Source organism: Rhinatrema bivittatum, chromosome 6, assembly GCF_901001135.1.
Source record: "Rhinatrema bivittatum chromosome 6, aRhiBiv1.1, whole genome shotgun sequence".
NCBI lineage: Eukaryota > Metazoa > Chordata > Amphibia > Gymnophiona > Rhinatrematidae > Rhinatrema > Rhinatrema bivittatum.
The window spans coordinates 291,000,223-291,019,127 of NC_042620.1; the positions used below are offsets into that span (position 1 = coordinate 291,000,223).

The 18,905-nt window shown below is 44.7% G+C and overlaps 1 protein-coding gene across 5 annotated transcripts in view; it reads right to left on the reverse strand.

The window, feature by feature from the left end:
- Positions 1-305: 305 nt before the first annotated feature.
- NUP62CL (nucleoporin 62 C-terminal like) overlaps positions 306-18,905 on the reverse strand; it is a 127,157-nt gene continuing 108,557 nt past the window's right edge. For all 5 annotated transcript variants that reach the window (XM_029607338.1, XM_029607342.1, XM_029607341.1 and 2 more), the window contains 3 exons: positions 10,884-10,995; positions 6,201-6,267; positions 306-538 (listed from right to left, as the gene is read on the reverse strand). In XM_029607338.1, the coding sequence (XP_029463198.1) occupies positions 447-538; positions 6,201-6,267; positions 10,884-10,995 (271 nt within the window). In that variant the 3' untranslated portion in view covers positions 306-446. The remainder of the gene's footprint in view (positions 539-6,200; positions 6,268-10,883; positions 10,996-18,905) is intronic.

Sequence of the window (18,905 nt, forward strand, 5' to 3'; positions counted from 1 at the left end):
ATCAGGTAGATTTCATTATGTATGTGTGTGTGTGTGTGTAATATGAATACAGAAGGAATGGAAAATGTTTTCAATAGCAGCAGATTCAGGTACAGGGCAGCAACTGGCAATATAAATGCAACTTTGAAAAAAGAGCCCAGTCAAAGCAGAAGAAATGTGTTTTTGCAAAACACTTGTTATGATTCTAAGCAGGGAGATTTAACTTTGGTGTCCTGGTGAAATTCCAACTAAAGGGGAGGATTTTGTTGGGACGAGAGTCATTTTACATCCATGGTGATAAACTCTTTATAAAAATAACAGGATGGTTCTGGAATGAAAAACTACCTCTTTAATGTAACAAAACACACAACAAAAAACCCAAATTGTCAGTTTTTTTTGTGTTTGCTGAGCTTGTACTTGATGGTTATCACATGACCAATGACAAAGATTGTATTTCTCAAATTCTTTCAATCAAATGCAATCCGAAAACTGCGTTCTTGCTCCTTGCGGCGGTTCTCACAGACCTTTGTCACCTCCTCGACTTTTCTCTGCAGCAGAGCTGTTAGGGTAAGAGAAGAAAAGTCAGATGGCCTAGCACTTAAAAGGATTATGAGAAAGATATTTCCCTTAGCAAGTCCTTTGTTTTTGGACTCTTCTATACCTGACTTGCATATTTAGTATAAAAAGGACATGATGTGACTGGCCAGTTAAAGAACACTAGCACTGGATGGTGGCAGAATTGTCCTTTGGGAGAAGCCAACATTGGGATGCAGTAGTTGAAAGTACAGAGCTGCAATAAATGCATTTTGGGCCTATTAAATTTGGTTTTCTCTCTCTTTTCAGCTCAGATTTATACTTTGTCCCCCTTATTGGTTTAATGGGGCATGTTTGTTTTTCTGTATAATTTCTGAGATTCCATGTGTTTTTCCTTATCAGCTTGTCTTGTATATACTGATAATGCAGCATTAATAAAACATTTTTGGGGGGTTTTTTTTTTGTTTTGTTTTTTTAAAGTACAATGCTTCAAACCTGGAGAGCTCTATTATATAACCCCATCCAACACTCACTGTGTGACCTTCCTGTGATCAAATGAGAAATTACTACTTACCTGATAATTTCCTTTTCCTTAATATAGACAGATGGGTTCAGGACCAGTAGGCTATGCACTGCTACCAGCAGAGGGAGATGATGCAAACTGACATTACAGTATATATACTCCTGCACTGACATCAGCCTGCTAGTACTCTCTTCAAAAGCAACTGTGGACAGACTAGCAAAACACTTGATTAAAAACAGATAACCATTTCAATACTCAGCCAACATGAAACCCTGAGCTCAGACAAGAAATACATTAACAATAGTCTAGGGACTGGAACAACGCTTACCAGTAACCCCAGAACACGCAGTCACCCAGGAGGTCTATAACACCAACATACGGCAGCCAAGGGCGGGAAGCTAAACCCATCTGTCTATAGTAAGGAAAAAGAAATTCAGACAAGAAGAAATTTCTCATTTCCTAGCACCAGACAGATGGGTTCAGGAGCAGTGGGATATACCAAAGCTACTCCTGAATAGGGTGGAAGGCTGCCCGTGGTCCAGTCAAAACCGCCTGTGCAAAGGCTGTCTCCTCACAGGCCTGCACACCCAGACGATAAAGGTGTGTAAGAAGGCCCATGTTGCAGCTCGGCAAATGTCGACAGGAGACAACAATCTAACCTCCACCCATAACACTGCATGAGCCCTAGTGAAATGAGACCAAACCTGAGTAGGCAATGGCTTTTCAGTGGCCACTTGGCAGTGATTACCTCCTTAATCCAGCAAGCTATTGTAGCCCGCGAAGCCGGCTTGCCCTGTTTACCTCCACCATGAAGAACAAACAGGTGATCCATCTTTCGAAAAGGTTTAGAAACCTTCAGATACCTCAGGACATGTTTCTTGACATCCAAGGGAAGCAACAGGTGATATTCCTCTGCATCTCTTTCCTTATACAGAGACTGCAAGGACATGGACTGAATGAAGTGAAAATCTGAGACCACATTAGGCAAGAAAGAAGGAACAATACACAGTTGAATCGCTTCTGGAATCACCCAAAGGAACGGTTCCCAACAAGACAAGGCCTTCAGCTCAGAAATTCAAGGCACAGAACATATTGCCACCAGAAACACCGTTTTCAAGGTCAGTAAGCACAAGGAAAGGAAGTGCATCGGTTGAAACATAGGACTCACCAGAAAATGCCAAAACCAGATTAAGACGCCACAAGGGTACTGGTAACCGAAAGGAACGATGAAGATGTTTCACTCCCCCCAAGAAACGGGCCACATCAGAATAAGACAATGATTTACCATTCACCTGACCCCTGAAACAGGCAAGAACTGCTACCTGTACCTTCAAGGAATTAAGGGCCAACCCTTTATTCAATCCATACTGCAAAAATTCCAAAATGAGCAGAATCCTAACTGAACGAGGAAATACTCCTCGATCTTCACACCAAGCCTCAAACACTTGTCAAACCTGTACATAGGCCAAGGAGGTGGAGAATTTTCTTGCTCGTATCAAGATGGCAATCACCGCAGTAGAATACACACGCTTCAACAAGCGAGACCTCTCAAGGGTCATACCGTAAGACAAAACTGAGCTGGATCTTCGTGAATGATGAGACCCTGCTACAACAGATTCCTGTGTGCTAGAAGACTAAGAGGGGAGTCTACCAGGAGTCTTCACAGATCTGCATACTATAGTCTCCTGGGCCAATCCAGTGCCACCAAAAGCACCATCCCCCTGTGGCCTTCGACCCTCTGAACTATTCTACCCAACATGGGCCACAGAGGAAAAGTATACAGCAGCTTGTCCTCCGGCCAGACCTGCATGAAAGCATCGATACCAAGGACTACAGATCTCTCCTGTGACTGAAGAATCGAGGAACCTTTCCATTGCAAGAAGTTGCCAGCAGGTCTAAGAATAGAAGGCCCCAGCGATCCATCAGCTAAAACGCCTCATCCGACAATACCCATTCTCCTGGGTCCAGACTTTCTCTGCTGAGAAAGCCTGCTCTTACATTGTTTTTCCTGCAACATGCAAGGCCAAGATCTCTGAAGATGCACTTCTGCCCATTCCATAAGTTGGTCTATTTCCTGCGACACTTGCTGGCAGATTGATGTAAGCCACCGTGGTTGCGTTGTCTGACATTACCTGGACCGCTTGACCCTGCAGCTGAACTGCAGGCACGCCAACTGGACCGCCCGGGATTCCAGCTGACTGATGTTCCAGAGAGACTCTTCTGAAATCCAGTGCCCTTGCACAGATATTTCTTAATATTGAGATCCCCAACCTTGACGCTCGCTTCTGTCGTGAGTACCAAACAATCCAGAGATGTCAGGGAAACTCCCTTTCTCAGATGATCCACCTGCAATCACCACTGGAGGTGAGAGCAGACTTCCATCGGCAGGTTGATCCAAACTGAATAGTCCTGAGTCTGCGGGTTCCAACGAGACAGCAGGAAGCGCTGAAGAGGACGTGTGTACGCCTTCACCCACGGCACCACTTCCAGGGCTGCCACAATCAAAACGAATGCCCGTAGATTGGCCCACACTGCTGGTGGTATAGTGTTCACCAAGAGATGCACCTGCATCATCAACTTCTGAATCCGAGCTTCTGGCAAGAAGACTTTGTCCTGCCTCATGTCAAACCGAACACCCAGATACTCTAATAACTGAGATGGCTGAAGACTGCTGTTGGCTAGATTCACTACCCAACCAAGCTCTTGCAACAGGGAGATCACCTTGTGAGTCACCAGTTGGCTCTCTTCCATAGACTTGCTCCGAATCAGCCAGTCATTCAAATACGGATGAACTAGAATCCCATCTTGTCTCAACTTTGCCACCACCACCACCACCATAACCTTGGAAAACGTTCTAGGTGTGGTGGCCAGAACAAAAGACAATGCCTAAAACTGAAACCCCAACACCGCAAAACACAGAAAATGCTGGTGCTCCAGATGGGAATATGGAGGTACACCTCGGACAGATTCAAGGTGGTCAGAAATTCCCCCAACTGCATGGCTATTATCACTAAACGCAAAGTTTCCAAGCGAAACTGTGTCACAAGCAAATGATGGTTGACCCCGAGATCCAGGATGGGACAAAGGAGCCCTCCTTCTTGGGAACGACATAAAAAATAGAATATCGCCCCATATTTTCTTGAGACGTGGATACTGGTACTGAGAAGCCTTGACAGAGTAGATTCCACTGCCTGCTTCTTTTGCAGGAAGTGGCAGGGAGACACCATGAACACTTTCCGAAGGACACTGCGAAACTCCAGCACATATCCTTCTCGTATCACCTCAGGACCCACTGATTCGATGTGATCTCTACCCACCTCTGATAAGAAAGAGAAAGGCGTCCCCCTATCTCCTGTTCATGGGGGTGGGTCGGCAAGCCTTCATTGGGAGGCTCGGGAGCTTCCACTGCCCAAGCTCATGCCCCGTCTGGGCTGTCTGGGACGAAAGGACTGAGACCTACCGAAAGGACGAGTCCTTGGGAAGATTGCTCCTCTGTAGGGTCGAAAACGTCTGGATCCCTGAGCACGACCTCTCATGGTAAAGGAGTGTGCTGTCTGCTTCTTATCCTTGGCAACCGGGGATTCACCCTACTTACTGGCCATTTTCTCCATCTCGCTTCCAAATTAGAGCGAACCTTCAAAGGGCAATTTTGTAAGGTTAGCCTTAGAGGTCGCATCAGCCAACCGATTTCTCAGCCATAACCGACACCGGGCTGCTATTATAGAAGCCACCCATCTGGCCAAAGTGCGGACCAAATCATAACCCACATCTGCCAAAAAGGTGGCTGCTGGCTCCATAACTGCTCTAGAATTCATTTCAGAGTCATCAATCTCATGAGAGAGAAGTAAACAAGAGTGAGCCACCAGGGAACAACACGAAGCCATCTGCAACTTCATTGCCATTGCTTCAAATGCTTGTTTAAGGATGGTGTCAATCCTCCTATCATGAACATCCTTCATCCTTCAAGGCTGCTCCTCCCTCTATGGGGTAAAGTCGTCCATTTGGAGACTGCACAAACAAGTGCGTCCATATTCGGAAAATATAAACGCTCTCTCACCACTGGATCTAAGGGGTATAAGTCTTTCAAAATCCGGCACCTACCTATATGTGTACACACACACACACACACACACACACACATCCCGGCTGAAAAACCAGCTACCGGACCAAGGTACTCATCTGAGGGACCACAGACATCACCTCAGAATTTCTCAACTGGGGGAGGGACCATTTGGTATCATTGCAGGACAGCGGGGCAAACTTTTTCTTCAATTTCTTCTTCCAAAATCTAAAGCAATCCCCAGTAGAGAAATGCATGTCCACCATCTACTGGAGATTGAGAATATTGGCAGGCTGATGTCATTGCAGCAGTATATATATACTGTGATGTCGGTTTGCTCCGTCTCCATCTGTTGGTAAAGGTGCATAACCCACTGGTCCTGAACCCGTCTATGTGCTAGGAAATTGTAATGTTTCAGGTGAAGAGTTGTAGAAGCCCTAACTGGGCCTGAAGAAAATAAACTTATTTTATAAGGTATAAGACCTATATTATTGGACCAAAATATTCCTAACATATTTTAATACATGAGCTTTTCAGACCATACAGATCTTTCTTTCTGATGACCACAAAAGTAGGGACCTATGTGGTACTGAAAGTTCATATACTAAAATATGTTAAAATTATTTATATGCTGGACTAGTAAAAGATATTGTGCCTACAAAGAATGCAAGCTAAGATACTATAAGTATTTTGATTACCTCTGGCACTGATGTTATATACAACAAATATTCTAAATGGTGATATTAAACAGATTCAGGAACTCTATGGAAAAATACATTTTTGGATCACTTCTGGAAAAGTATAGGAACTTTTCCTGTTCATTTTAATCTCTAGCTCTGTGAAGGCTATTGGTATTTGTCAAAAAAATGTACATTATTTTATTTATTTTAATTTATATATTTATATTCCACCTTTCTGCCACTTCAAAGTGGATTACATTCAGGTACTATATCATCACCACCAGCTTCTCAAAGTCCCAGTAGAGGTTATTAAACCATTTACTTTGCTCTTACGAACAAATGCAAACATAATTTGACAACTTGCAGAGGCCATTTCAAAAGCTAATTGCACCCAGATCACTACCAAATCCCAAAAGATTCCTACCAGAATTCTGATCGATCCATTGCAGTGAGTCCATATGTGCGTTTAGGATTTTGCAGATCTGCTGAAGCTGAAAGAAAATCTGTATTGATTAAATGTTCTGCAATAAGACATTTTTAACATTCATTAAGCATCAACTCAGCATGGATATGGATAATGAAATCCATGTCATCACAAAGTTACTACCAATTAGTAAATTAAAGTTTTGAATAGACCCAAGTTCCCTCTGGGGCTGTAGGAATGATAAGATTACAACAGTTCATCAACCTGCTGAGTGGGAAGTCCCATGCTTCGAGTGACATTTTTTGAACCGGTAGAGAAAAGGTGCTCAGTGACACTAGTATATCTGGTATCCCCAGGAAAAATGCTTTTGGTACAGTTCTTCCACACCCAGGAAAGGGGAAATCTTCACAGCAGGACTGAAAGATTAATCTTGATGAGGAACCAAACCAACTGCAATTATGTTTGTGAAAAATGGAAGTGCATTTGTATTTATAAAGTGTGGGAGGTGGGAACTAAAGAATATACATAACAATGCAATGTGCCCTGCTGGATCAGATCAAGGGTCTTTCAAGCCCAGCATCCTGTCTCAAGACAGTGGACAATCCCAAAGCATATCCAATTCTTGCTGATTATTTCCAGTGACAAGTGTTGAGTCTATGAGTCACTTGGTTAGTAGCTGTTTATGGACTTTTCTTCCAGGAATTTAAATCCTTTTTTAAATCCAGCTATGCTAGTTGCCTTGATCACACCCTTCGGAAAGCATCCATCATCGGATGGAGTTCAGACATAGAAAACTTATGACAAAGTTTCTGGAACTGACTTGCCACACTGAACATGCCCAGCATGCCTTATACCATGCATCCATATGTGGTCCCTCTTCATTCTTATAATAGAATTATATAAAAATCAAAAAATAGGAGAAACCCAATTCCATGGGGTGGCAGGTGAGTTTTGTGAGGATAACATCCTGCTGTCCTCAGAGAACACCTGTTGTAAGTAAGCAACTCTGCTTTCTCAGAGGACAAGCAGGATGGTAATCCTCACATTGGGGGTGAATCTCTAACTACATGCTGCCCCCCCAACATGCTGTCAGATGGAGGGCGTAGTGCATGGGATGAAGAAGGGATCCTCCTCCCTGTGATAGTAGGTTCCGAGTGTGCTCAAGGGACACTGGCTGCCTGGTTGATAGGCGGACTAGATAGGAATACCACGGTTGCCGTGGACACGCCAGAGCTATGACAATGAGATCGGCTCTGTCCGTGATGCATTTCTGGATGGTCCTCATATGAGCAAGATGGGGGGAAAGGCGTATAGCAGTCCTTCCATCCATCCTGTGCTACGCGATGCTTGCTGGGGTAGACGGAGCAGAACACAGGCACTTTCCTGTTGTTCTCTATAGCAACGAGGTCTACGAGGGGGTAGCCCCACACCTGAAAGAGGTGGTCTGCCACCTCCTGGTTGAGTTCCCATTTGTGGGGATGAAAAATCCTGCCGAGTCTGTCCACTCTTGAGTTTCCTATACCGGGGAAATAAGTTGCTTGGAGTGCGATGGACTCCCCTTCCGCCCACTCCAAAATGCGTATGGCTTCTCAGCAGAGCCTCAAAGAACTGGACGCCCCCTTCCTTGTTTATGTAAATCACCACCAGCTGGTTGTCTGTGTGGACCATGACTGTCTTTTCCCATAGGGCGTCCCTGAACGTGTGCAAGGCGTACCTGATCACTCGCAGTTCCAACAGGTTTATTTGCTACATTCTCTCCCAGGCCAACAATCGGCCATGGGTTTGAAACTGATGTATGTAGGCAGCCCAGCCTGTGTTTGAGGTGTCTGTGGTCAGGATGACCTGATGAGCTGGCTGTCGGAGAGGCATTCCCATGAACAGTGTTGTAGGGTGCAGCCACCACTGGAGATCCCTTTTCATGCTCATGATGACCTTTACCCGTCTTGACAGGGGGTGCAGATGCTGTGTCCACTGTGTTTTCAGGCCCCACTGTAGTCTGCGCATATGTAGGCGTATGTGGCACCACGTAGACTGACGCCGCCGTGTGCCCCAGGACGGTCAATACTTGTCAGGCTGGGGTATGTGTGACCACCAGCAGTTGTGTTGCCAGGGTCCATAGAGCATGACCCCTGGATTTTGGCAAGGACGCCTTGCCTGCTTTCGTATCGATTACTGCTCCAATAAACTGAAGGGTCTGGGTTGCCTGCAGGCTGGACTTTTCGTAGTTGATAAATAAGTCCAAGTTTTCCAGGCATCGGATGGTAATTCATAGGCTGCGTTGCAGGGAGGGTGGGTCCGGGTCAACCAGCAGCCAGTCGTCGAGGTAAGGAAACAGCCATATGCCCTGTTTCCTGGGATGGGCTGCCACCACTGCTAGGCACTTGGTAAAGACTCTCGGGGGACGACAACAGTCCAAATGGGAGTATCTTGTATTGGAAATGGTGTCCATTGATCTGAAAGCAGAGGTACTGCCAACAGGTACTTGGAAGGGAATGTGGGCATACGCATCCCTTAGGTCCAACGCACTCATCCAGTCATTGGGCTATAAAAAGGTATAATGGACTTGAGGGAAGTCATCTTGAACTTTTCCTTGCAAATGAATTTGTTAGCATCCGTAGGTCCAGTATGGGGTAAAGACCTCCCTATTTCTTGGAAATGAGAAAGTATGGGGAATAAAATCCCCAGTTCCACAAGGAGACGGGAAGTCAGCAGATGCAGTCCTGGTGAAGCAGTCTAGAGACCTCCTCCTTGAGGGCAATCCTGCTGCGCACTCCATCCCCCTATAGTCATTTGAGATGCGGGAGGTACAGTGTTGGAGATGGTTCGGGTGTTCCTAAAACCCCAGCTGGGTTTTGGAGTTGGTTGGGTCCACGGGGCCATGCAGGGGACACGAGTTAAGTTGTCTACCACGGCCTTGTGTTTGCTGTGGCTGTGGTCCCCTAGGTGGTTAGTACGACTGCAGGCGAAAGAAGGGGTAAGCTCTGCCTGTACGCAGTTGAGCGTGTGTTCTCTGAGGGGCAGAATAATACCTTCTTCCTGATGATTATCTCTCAGAGAAGTAAGGAACTGTATTGTGACATTCTGTTCTTTTAGCTGGGCTACTGACTCCCGTAGCTTATCCCCAAAGAGGTTGTCCGGGAGATAGGGAATGTTGACTGTCCTGGGGCACACGGTGGCGTCAGTCTACGTGGTGTCACATGCGCCTACATATGCGCAGACTACAGTGGGGCCTGAAAACACAGTGGACACAGCATCTGTACTCCCTGTCAAGAAGGGTCAAGGTCACCATGAGCATGAAAAGGGATTTCCAGTGGTGGCTGCGCCCTATGACACTGTTCATGGGAATGTCACTCCGACAGCCAGCTCATCAGGTCATCCTGACCACAGACGCCCATAGCCACGCCAAACATCTGGCTGTGATAGCTCCTGTGGTGATTCTAGCTGATGTATGAAATGCCTCATAAATGGTGCGGAGTAAGTGGCGTAGACCTTCCTCCATCGCATGTAGTTGGGTCAGTGGGTTGCCATCCAGGCCAGTGCTCATCACCACGGGCTTCAGGGATTGGAGACACTCGTACAAGTATCGAGTGATATAAAATTGGTGCTGCTGTATTTTGGCATTCAGCATTGCAGCCTGGAAAGTATGTCTTCCAAAGGTGTCCTGTTGTCCCTCCCTGGAGGGGTAATGGAGTGCAGCAGAGATATTTTCGCCCTCTTCAAGGCTGACTCAACCACAATGGAAGCGTAGGGGAGTTGGATCATGCTATAAAAGGGTGATGCGAACATCCGAAATTTCAAGTCTGTTTTGCGGGATGTCGCTGGCCCCAAGGGAGACTGCCATACTCTAGTCATTAGATCATCCAGGATCACATGCGAGGATAACGCAATTGGCTCTGCTGGTTTCTCAAATATTTTGAATATATCCAGGACCTCTGCCCGGGGATCTGGTACCTTCCTGATTTCTACAGTGAGGGCATTCCCCACCTTCTCCACGAACTTGGACTGGAGAGGTCTTCTGGTGGGGAGACAGGCTGAGGCTGTTCCTCCAGGGGGGTCGGAGGGATAACCTGTCGAAGAGCCAGGCAATGTAGAGGATGACTTGTATGTGGAAACTTCTTGAGGTGCCTCTAAGGGGGGCTTAGTGCCGGCCGGTCGTCACCCTCACTTGGAGGCGGAGTCCTGTGGGGGGAATACTTTCCCTGCCTTCCGCCGTGCTGTTCCACCGACAAAAGAAACTGTCAGTATTTGCGAGATTTGTGTCATTGCTTGGGAGGCCAGGGTTCCCTGTGGTCTAGGGGAGGGTTCCCTTGGAGGTCCTCTGGGAGGCAATTCCGCCAGTAGAATATCAGAATCAGGGCCTCTGGGCCGTATAGTTACCTGTTCTACATGGGAGGCCCGCTTGTGCCTTTTTTCCCAAGGGCTCTTGAAGATGTGACCCTTCTTGTTTGCGTCTCAATACTGAAGACAAGTCGAAAAAGACCCTGGATGAATGGGAGGATCTCGTCGACCCATGGCCAGACGCCAGTTCCATGTCTGAGAATACGAGCTCCAGATCCGGAACAGGAGCCCCAACCCAAGCAAGGCTGGCGGCAGAGCTATAGGCGACAAGCCCTTATCCGTCATTCTCTCCTCGCCAGTATTAGAGATTTTCTCTTTCACATAAACAATGATAGCTCTACTCACTGGGTCACTGGTGTCAGCAGGACCTCCAGATGTGTTCAGGTGCTCAATGATATCCTTCAAATCTTGGGCCATGCGCTTCAACTGAGCATCAATGTTCTCTGCCAACTTGTAGCTAAAAAACAAAAACAAGTCAATTTCAACTATATATTTAAATTAACATGCCCACTGCTTTTTACTGCCCTTTAGATCTGCTTTTTACTGCACTTTAGATCTGCATGTGTCTAAGGGCCAGATTACTGGGACTGCCCTGATAAGCTAAGACACTGGATGCAGGAAGTTATGGTTAGTGTTTAATGCTGATGACAAGGGGGAGCACTGAGAGGAGAGGATCACCTTGCTGGTGGCAGAAAGGAATCAGTAAGTTTTTGCTTGGGACATTGTCTTTTTTAAAAGTATTGGGGCAAAGTTAACTATTTGGGAATATTATTTAGTGTGTTTGTGTGTTTGTCCTTTTAATAGTCAGTAAGGCAGCGAATAAACAAGTTAGACTGTATTTTTAAACAGTCAGTAAGGCATCTAGTAAGCAGAACTGAGTGTTAGTATTAAAAAAAAAAAAAAAAGTAGCCAGAAGCTAGAAATAAGCTAGGAGCAGTGTATACCTAAGTAAAAAGGTTGAAAAGTTCAGTTCAGTTACTCACCTTGGAAAGGTGTTGAGGTAGTGTGATTTGGTTTGATTAGGTACCAACATTTGTTAATCAAGAGAGCAGTGAGTCACTCTGGCAGACTAACTGAAGTTATACTGTTTGCATTTTCCCAACCCTCCCACCCCTTGCCCACCCACCACTAGCTCATCCTTTAATTTATAGGCAGGTGCCACTTTCACAAAAAAACCCAAAACAAAACAAAAACTTTATTGAGAGTTTGATCAGTCACTTGTAGGCCACTACCAGACATATAGTGAATTCACTAATACATTTAAAGGACGTTAATTAGATACATTCCTACTCCCATAGCAACCTAAAACTAGGAACTGAACAAAATTGAGATGAAGGCAGCAGCTCAGCAGCAAGAGGGGGGCTTCCCAGTCTTTTGCATAGAGTGTCACATGTATGATTTTTTACCCTCCAGTGAGAAGTTGTACATGTGCATGCGATGCACAGAGCTCCTGGCTCTCAGAGAACGAGTCCGATCTCTGGAGGCTAGAGTGGCAGACCTGGAGGAGCTAAGGCAGACAGAGAGGTATATAGATGAGACCTTCAGGGACATAGTAGCCAAGACCCAACTTCAGACTGGCAGCCCTGGTGCTGCCTTGGAGGAAGAAGGTCTCATGATTGGAGAGCATCAACCTGGTGCAGCAGGAAAGGATCCTGTAGCAAGGACCTGCTCTCCAGGTGATGCACTGTCCTTTCGCACTGAGGATATCTCCCCAAGGCCTACTGCCCAGGAGGGAAGGGTTAGGTCGGCCGTCATAGTTGGTGATTCGATTATTAGGAATGTAGATAGCTGAGTAGCTGGTGGGCGTGAGGATCGCCTGGTAACATGCCTACCTGGTGCGAAGGTGGTGGACCTCATGCGTCACCTAGATAGGATTTTAGACAGTGCTGGGGAGGAGCCGGCTGTTGTGGTACATGTGGGCACCAACGACATAGGAAAATGTGGGAGGGAGATTCTGGAAGCCAAATTTAGGCTCTTAGCTGGAAAGCTTAAATCCAGAACCTCCAGGGTAGCATTCTCTGAAATGCTCCCTGTTCCAAACACAGGTCACCAGAGGCAGGCAGAGCTCCGGAGTCTCAATGCGTGGATGAGACGATGGTGCAAGGAAGAGAGATTCAGTTTTGTTAGGAACTGGGGAACCTTTTGGGGAAGGGGTAGTCTCTTCCAAAGGGTTGGGCTCCACCTTAACCAGGGTGGAACCAGACTGCTCACGCTAACCTTTAAAAAGGAGATAGAGCAGCTTTTAAACTAGAACAAAGGTGAAAGCCAATAGTCACTCAGCAGCATATGGTTCGGAGAGAGGTATCTTCAAAGGATACTAATGATGCATTAGAATTAGGGCATCCCGACAGTGAGGTTCCAATAATAAGAAAAGTAGTCCAAGTGCCTGTAACTAAAAACTCACCTGAGATAAAAAAATTCTAACTTATCCCTATCAATTAAAAAGCAGAATGAAAATACAAACAAAAAACAAACTTTGAAATGTTTGTATGCTAATGCCAGAAGTCTAAGAAGAAAGATGGGAGAATTAGAATGTATAGCAGTGAATGATGACATAGACTTAATTGGCATCTCAGAGACATGGTGGAAGGAGGACAACCAATGGTATACTGCTATACCGGAGTACAAATTATATCGCAATGACAGAGAGGAGCACCCGGGAGGCGGAGTGGCTCTTTATGTCCGGGATGGCATAGAGTCCAACAGGATAAACATCCTGCATGAGACTAAATGCACAATTGAATCTTTATGGGTAGAAATTGGGGAAGACTATAGTGATAGGAGTATACTACAGTCCACCTGGTCAAAATGGTGAGACTGACAGTGAAATGCTAAGAGAAATTATGGAAGCTAACCAAATTGGTAGTGTGGTAATAATGGGAGACTTCAATTACCCCAATATTGACTGGGTAAATGTATTATCAGGACAGGCTAGAGAGATAAAGTTCCTGGATGGAATAAATGATAGCTTTATGGAGCAATTGGTTCAGGAACTGATGAGAGAGGGAGCAATTTTAGATCTAATTCTCAGTGGAGCACAGGATTTGGTGAGAGAGGTAACAGTGGTGGGGCCGCTTGGCAATACTGATCATAATATGATCAAATTTGAATTAATGACTGGAAGGGGGACTGTAAGCAAATCCACGGCTCTCGTGCTAAACTGTCAAAAGGGAAACTTTGATAAAATGAGAAAAATTGTTAGAAAAAAACTGAAAGGAGCAGCTACAAAAGTAATGTGCAAGAGGCGTGGTCATTGTTAAAAAATACCATCCTAGAAGCACAGTCCAGATGTATTCCACACATTAAGAAAGGTGGAAAGAAGGCAAAACGATTTCCGGCATGGTTAAAAGGGGAGGTGAAAAACTATTTTAGCCAAAAGATCTTCATTCAAAAATTGGAAGAAGGATCCAACAGAAGAAAATAGGATAATGCATAAACGCTGGCAAGTTAAATGTAAGACATTGATAAGCAAGGCTAAGACAGAATTTGATAAGAAGTTGGCCATAGAGGCAAAAACTCACAGTAAAAACTTTTTAAAATATATCCGAAGCAGAAAGCCTATGAGGGAGTCAGTTGGACCGTTAGATGATCGAGGGGTTAAAGGGGCACTTAGAGAAGATAAGGCCATCGCGGAAAGATTAAATGTTTTCTTTGCTTCAGTGTTTACTGAAGAAGATGTTGGGGAGGTACCCGCACTGGAGAAGGTTTTCATGGGTAATGATTCAGATGGACTGAACCAAATCACGGTGAACCTAGAAGATGCAGTAGACCTGATTGACGAACTGAAGAGTAGTAAATCACCTGGACCGGATGGTATACACCCCAGAGTTCTGAAGGAACTCAAAAATGAAATTTCAAACCTATTAGTAAAAATTTGTAACCTATCATTAAAATCATCCATTGTACCTGAAGACTGGAGGATAGCTAATGTGACCCCAATATTTAAAAAGGGCTCCAGGGGCAATCCGGGAAACTACAGACTGGTTAGCCTGACTTCAGTCAGGAAAAATAGTGGAAAGTGTGCTAAACATCAAAATCACAGAACATATAGAAAGACATGGTTTAATGGAACAAAGTCAGCATGGCTTTACCCAAGGCAAGTCTTGCCTCACAAATCTGCTTCACTTTTTTGAAGGAGTTAATAAAAATGTGGATAAAGGTGAACCGGTAGATGTAGTGTACTTGGATTTTCAGAAGGTGTTTGATAAAGTTCCTCATGAGAGGCTTCTAGGAAAAGTAAAAAGTCATGGGATAGGTGGCGATGTCCTTTCTTGGATTACAAACTGGCTAAAAGACAGGAAACAGAGAGTAGGATTATATGGACAATTTTCTCAGTGGAAGGGAGTGGGCAGTGGAGTGCCTCAGGGATCTGTATTGGGACCCTTACTTTTCAATATATTTATAAATGATCTGGAAAGAAATACGATGAGTGAGAATCAAATTTGCAGATGATACAAAATTGTTCAGAGTAGTTAAATAACAAGCAGATTATGATAAATTGCAGGAAGACCTTGTGAGACTGGAAAATTGAGCATCCAAATGGCAGATGAAATTTAATGTGGATAAGTGCAAGGTGATGCATATAGGGAAAAATAATCCATGCTATAATTACTAGGGGTGTGCATTCGTTTTGAACTTATATGTAAAACGCTACTTTTTTTTTTTTTTAACTTAAAAAAGTGATGAGGCGAAAACGATCGGATTTCCAACTTATTCAACATAGCTATGTTGAATACGTTGGAAATCCCGATCGTTGATCCTAAATAAAAATTTAAACCCCTCACCCTCCTTAATCCCCCCCAAGACTTACCAAAACTCCCTGGTGGTCCAGCGGGGAGTCAGGAAGCCATTCCTCTATTCCTTTGCGAGGAGCACGTGACGTCAGCGTCACGTCGGAGTGACGCGGCCGTCACGTGGTCCACCGCGGTTCCGCTCCCGGACCCCTCGTTGGACACAAACGGAACTTTTGGCCAGCTTGGGGAGGTCAGGAGGCCCCCCCAAGCTGGCCAAAAGTTCAGTTTGTGTCCAACGAGGGGTCCGGGAGCGGAACCGCGGTGGACCACGTGACGGCCGCGTCACTCCGACGTGACACGGCCGTCACGTGGTCCACTGCGGTTCCGCTCCCGGACCCCTCGTTGGACACAAACGGAACTTTTGGCCAGCTTGGGGAGGTCAGGAGGCCCCCCCAAGCTGGCCAAAAGCTCCGTTTGTGTCCAACGAGGGGTCCGGGAGCGGAAACGCGGTGGACCACGTGATGGCCGCGTCACTCCGACGTGACGCGGCCGTCACGTGGTCCACCGCGGTTCCGCTCCCGGACGCGGACGTCACGTGCTCCTCGCAAAGGAATAGAGGAATGGCTTCCTGACTCCCCGCTGGACCACCAGGGAATTTTGGTAAGTCTTGGGGGGGATTAAGGAGGGTGAGGGGTTTAAATTTTTATTTAGGGAACCGGTGCACGTATGGACATAGACTCAACTTATGGAATTCTCCATATGTCCATATTGACCGAAATTGACCCCCCTTTTCGACTTATGGACTTATGAACATAAACTTTTTGTCTGCACATCCCTAATTACACAATGTTAGGTTCCATAATAGGTGCTACAACCAAAGAAAGAGATCTAGGCGTCATAGTGGAAAACACATTGAAATCGTCGGTTCAGTGTGCTGCGGCATTCAAAAAAGCAAACCGATTGTTGGGAATTATTAGAAAGGGAATGGTGAATAAAAGGGAAAACATCATAATGCCTCTGTATCGCTCCATGGTGAGACCGCACCTTGAATATTGTGTACAATTCTGGTCGCCGAATCTCAAAAAAGATATAATTGCAATGGAGAAGGTACAGAGAAGGGCTACCAAAATGATAAGGGGAATTGAACAGCTCCCCTATGAGGAAAGACTAAAGAGATTAGGACTTTTCAGCTTGGAGAAGAGATGGCTGAGGGGGGATATGATAGAGGTGTTTAAAATCATGAGAGGTCTAGAACGGGTAGATGTGAATCGGTTATTTACTCTTTCGGATAATAGAAAGACTAGGGGGCACTCCATGAAGTTAGCGTGTGGCACATTTAAAACTAATCGGAGAAAGTTCTTTTTCACTCAACGCACAATTAAACTCTGGAATTTGTTGCCAGAGGATGTGGTTAGAGCATTTAGTATAGCTGTGTTTAAAAAAGGATTGGATAAGTTCTTGGAGGAGAAGTCCATTACCTGCTATTAATTGAGTTGACTTAGAAAATAGCCACTGCCATTACTAGCAATGGTAACATGGAATAGACTTAGTTTTTGGGAACTTGCCAGGTTCTTATGGCCTGGATTGGCCACTGTTGGAAACAGGATGCTGGGCTTGATGGACCCTTGGTCTGACCCAGGATGGCATGTTCTTATTTTCTTATGATAGACATTTCAGGAATAGTTTCAATTGCAGTCCCTATGGGCATTTCTCAAACCAAGTATTTCGTATCATTATACAACGGGCAGTTCAGTTTTTTAAAGTTTTTATCATTGCAATTGCAGGTTTGAAAAAAAAGCATGAGTGCAGCAGAAAAAGGGAGATGATACTGCCCTTGTATAGGTCCCTGGCAAGACCTCATTTGGAATACTGTGTACAATTTTGGAGACCATACCAGAGGATGGATATTCAAATGATCAGCGGTCTTCATTCTAAAGCATATGAGGACAGACAAAGATATAAACATATATACCCTACAGAAGAGGGGAGAAAGGGGAGATATGATGGACACATTTAAATATCTCCAAGGTTTCCATTTAGAGGTGGGCTTCTTTCAAATGAAAGTAGACCTAGAACGAAAGGTCATGGAATAAGAATGAAAGGAGTAGACTCAGGAGTAATGCTAAGAAATATTTCTTTTCAGACAGAACAGTAGATGTATGGAACAGCCTCCCAATGGAGGTGATGGAGATCCAAACAGCATCTGAATTCAAGAAAGCATGGGATAAAACACAGGGGATCTGTAAGGGAGTGATGGGAATTATAAAGCTAAATTAATTAGGTGGATGGGCAGACTAGATGAGCAATATGGTCTTTTGCTGCCATCATATTTCTATGTTTGGCATCCCTCACCTCCCCAGCACAGCTATCTTAAAATGTTCAGAAGAAGAAATGCCTACAGGGACAGGAGTCAAAAGAACAAGTGACTTGGTCCATTCCTACTTGTAACTACCAAGGCAATTATGGGCACGTGCTATAAAATTAAACCTGACAAGACAAGATTCCAATCCAGTTTCCTCCCTCACTTAATACAGGGTCATGATGAAATATTTGGATTGCCAACTCTTACTCACAGTGAAAAGGGTAGAAGCAAAGCAATGAACAAGAGACTTCTGATTCCCAAATGCTTCCCTTTCTCTCTTTAGCTACCTTTATTACTGGGACTAAATGAAGTAATTCTTCAGATTTAATAGCAAACGTTCACAGAAATGGCCTGGCTGTAGTTGCATCACCAAGAAAAGCATGCCCCCTGGGAGAGGAGGTAGGTGAGAGGTCACAGCACACTTGAGTTATTGGAAATAATGTTCTTGGCATCCAAATCTATAAATTTAACTTTTTTTTTTTTTTAAAGAGTCAAAGTACTCCACGATCAAGCATTTATAATTTACAAAGCAACCAATTTCTGGACAACAGCACTCTTCTTTCTAGGCATTTTTTTCTACAATTTTAGAAACCAAAAGACTTTCAAAATGAGAATATCTGAAAGTGCCACTGATCCTTGAACAGCAGAGTTCAAATCTAGCTGAGGTTATACTACTGAAACAGCTTGCTTTTTTCAAGCTCAATTTCCATGGGAAGTTCTCTCACTTAACAAAAAAAACCAGGCAATTATGAACATCCAGCTACTATGATATACAAATATAAAAACACAAATACAGACTAGATAAACCAAAAAAGGTCTATTGAGCCTAGCATTCTGTTTATGACAGTGGCCCATTCCATAAAGCAGATCCAATTTCTTGTTCTTTGCTTCCAGCAAGCAGCAGGTTTTCTGAAGTCACCTGGTTAATAACTGTTTATGGATTTTTCCTTCAGGAACTTGTCCAAACCCTTTTAAAACCCATCTGTCTAACTGCCACGATTACATCCTCCAACAATAAACTCCACACCGTAATTAATTGTATGTCGAATGAAAAAGCAAGTTTGCTTATGGTAAATGGTGTTTTCCACAGACATCAGGATAAGTTAGCCATAATCTGTGAGTGACATCTTCCACCGAACAGATTAGCCTCTCCAAGCTAGTACAGCTTTGAGCTTTACTGAGCATGTGCGGGATTTCCCATGGCAGACATTGCCTTGACAGCCTCTTCAGTCTATATTATGGCTAAATATATAGCAAGGTAGTAGACTCTCC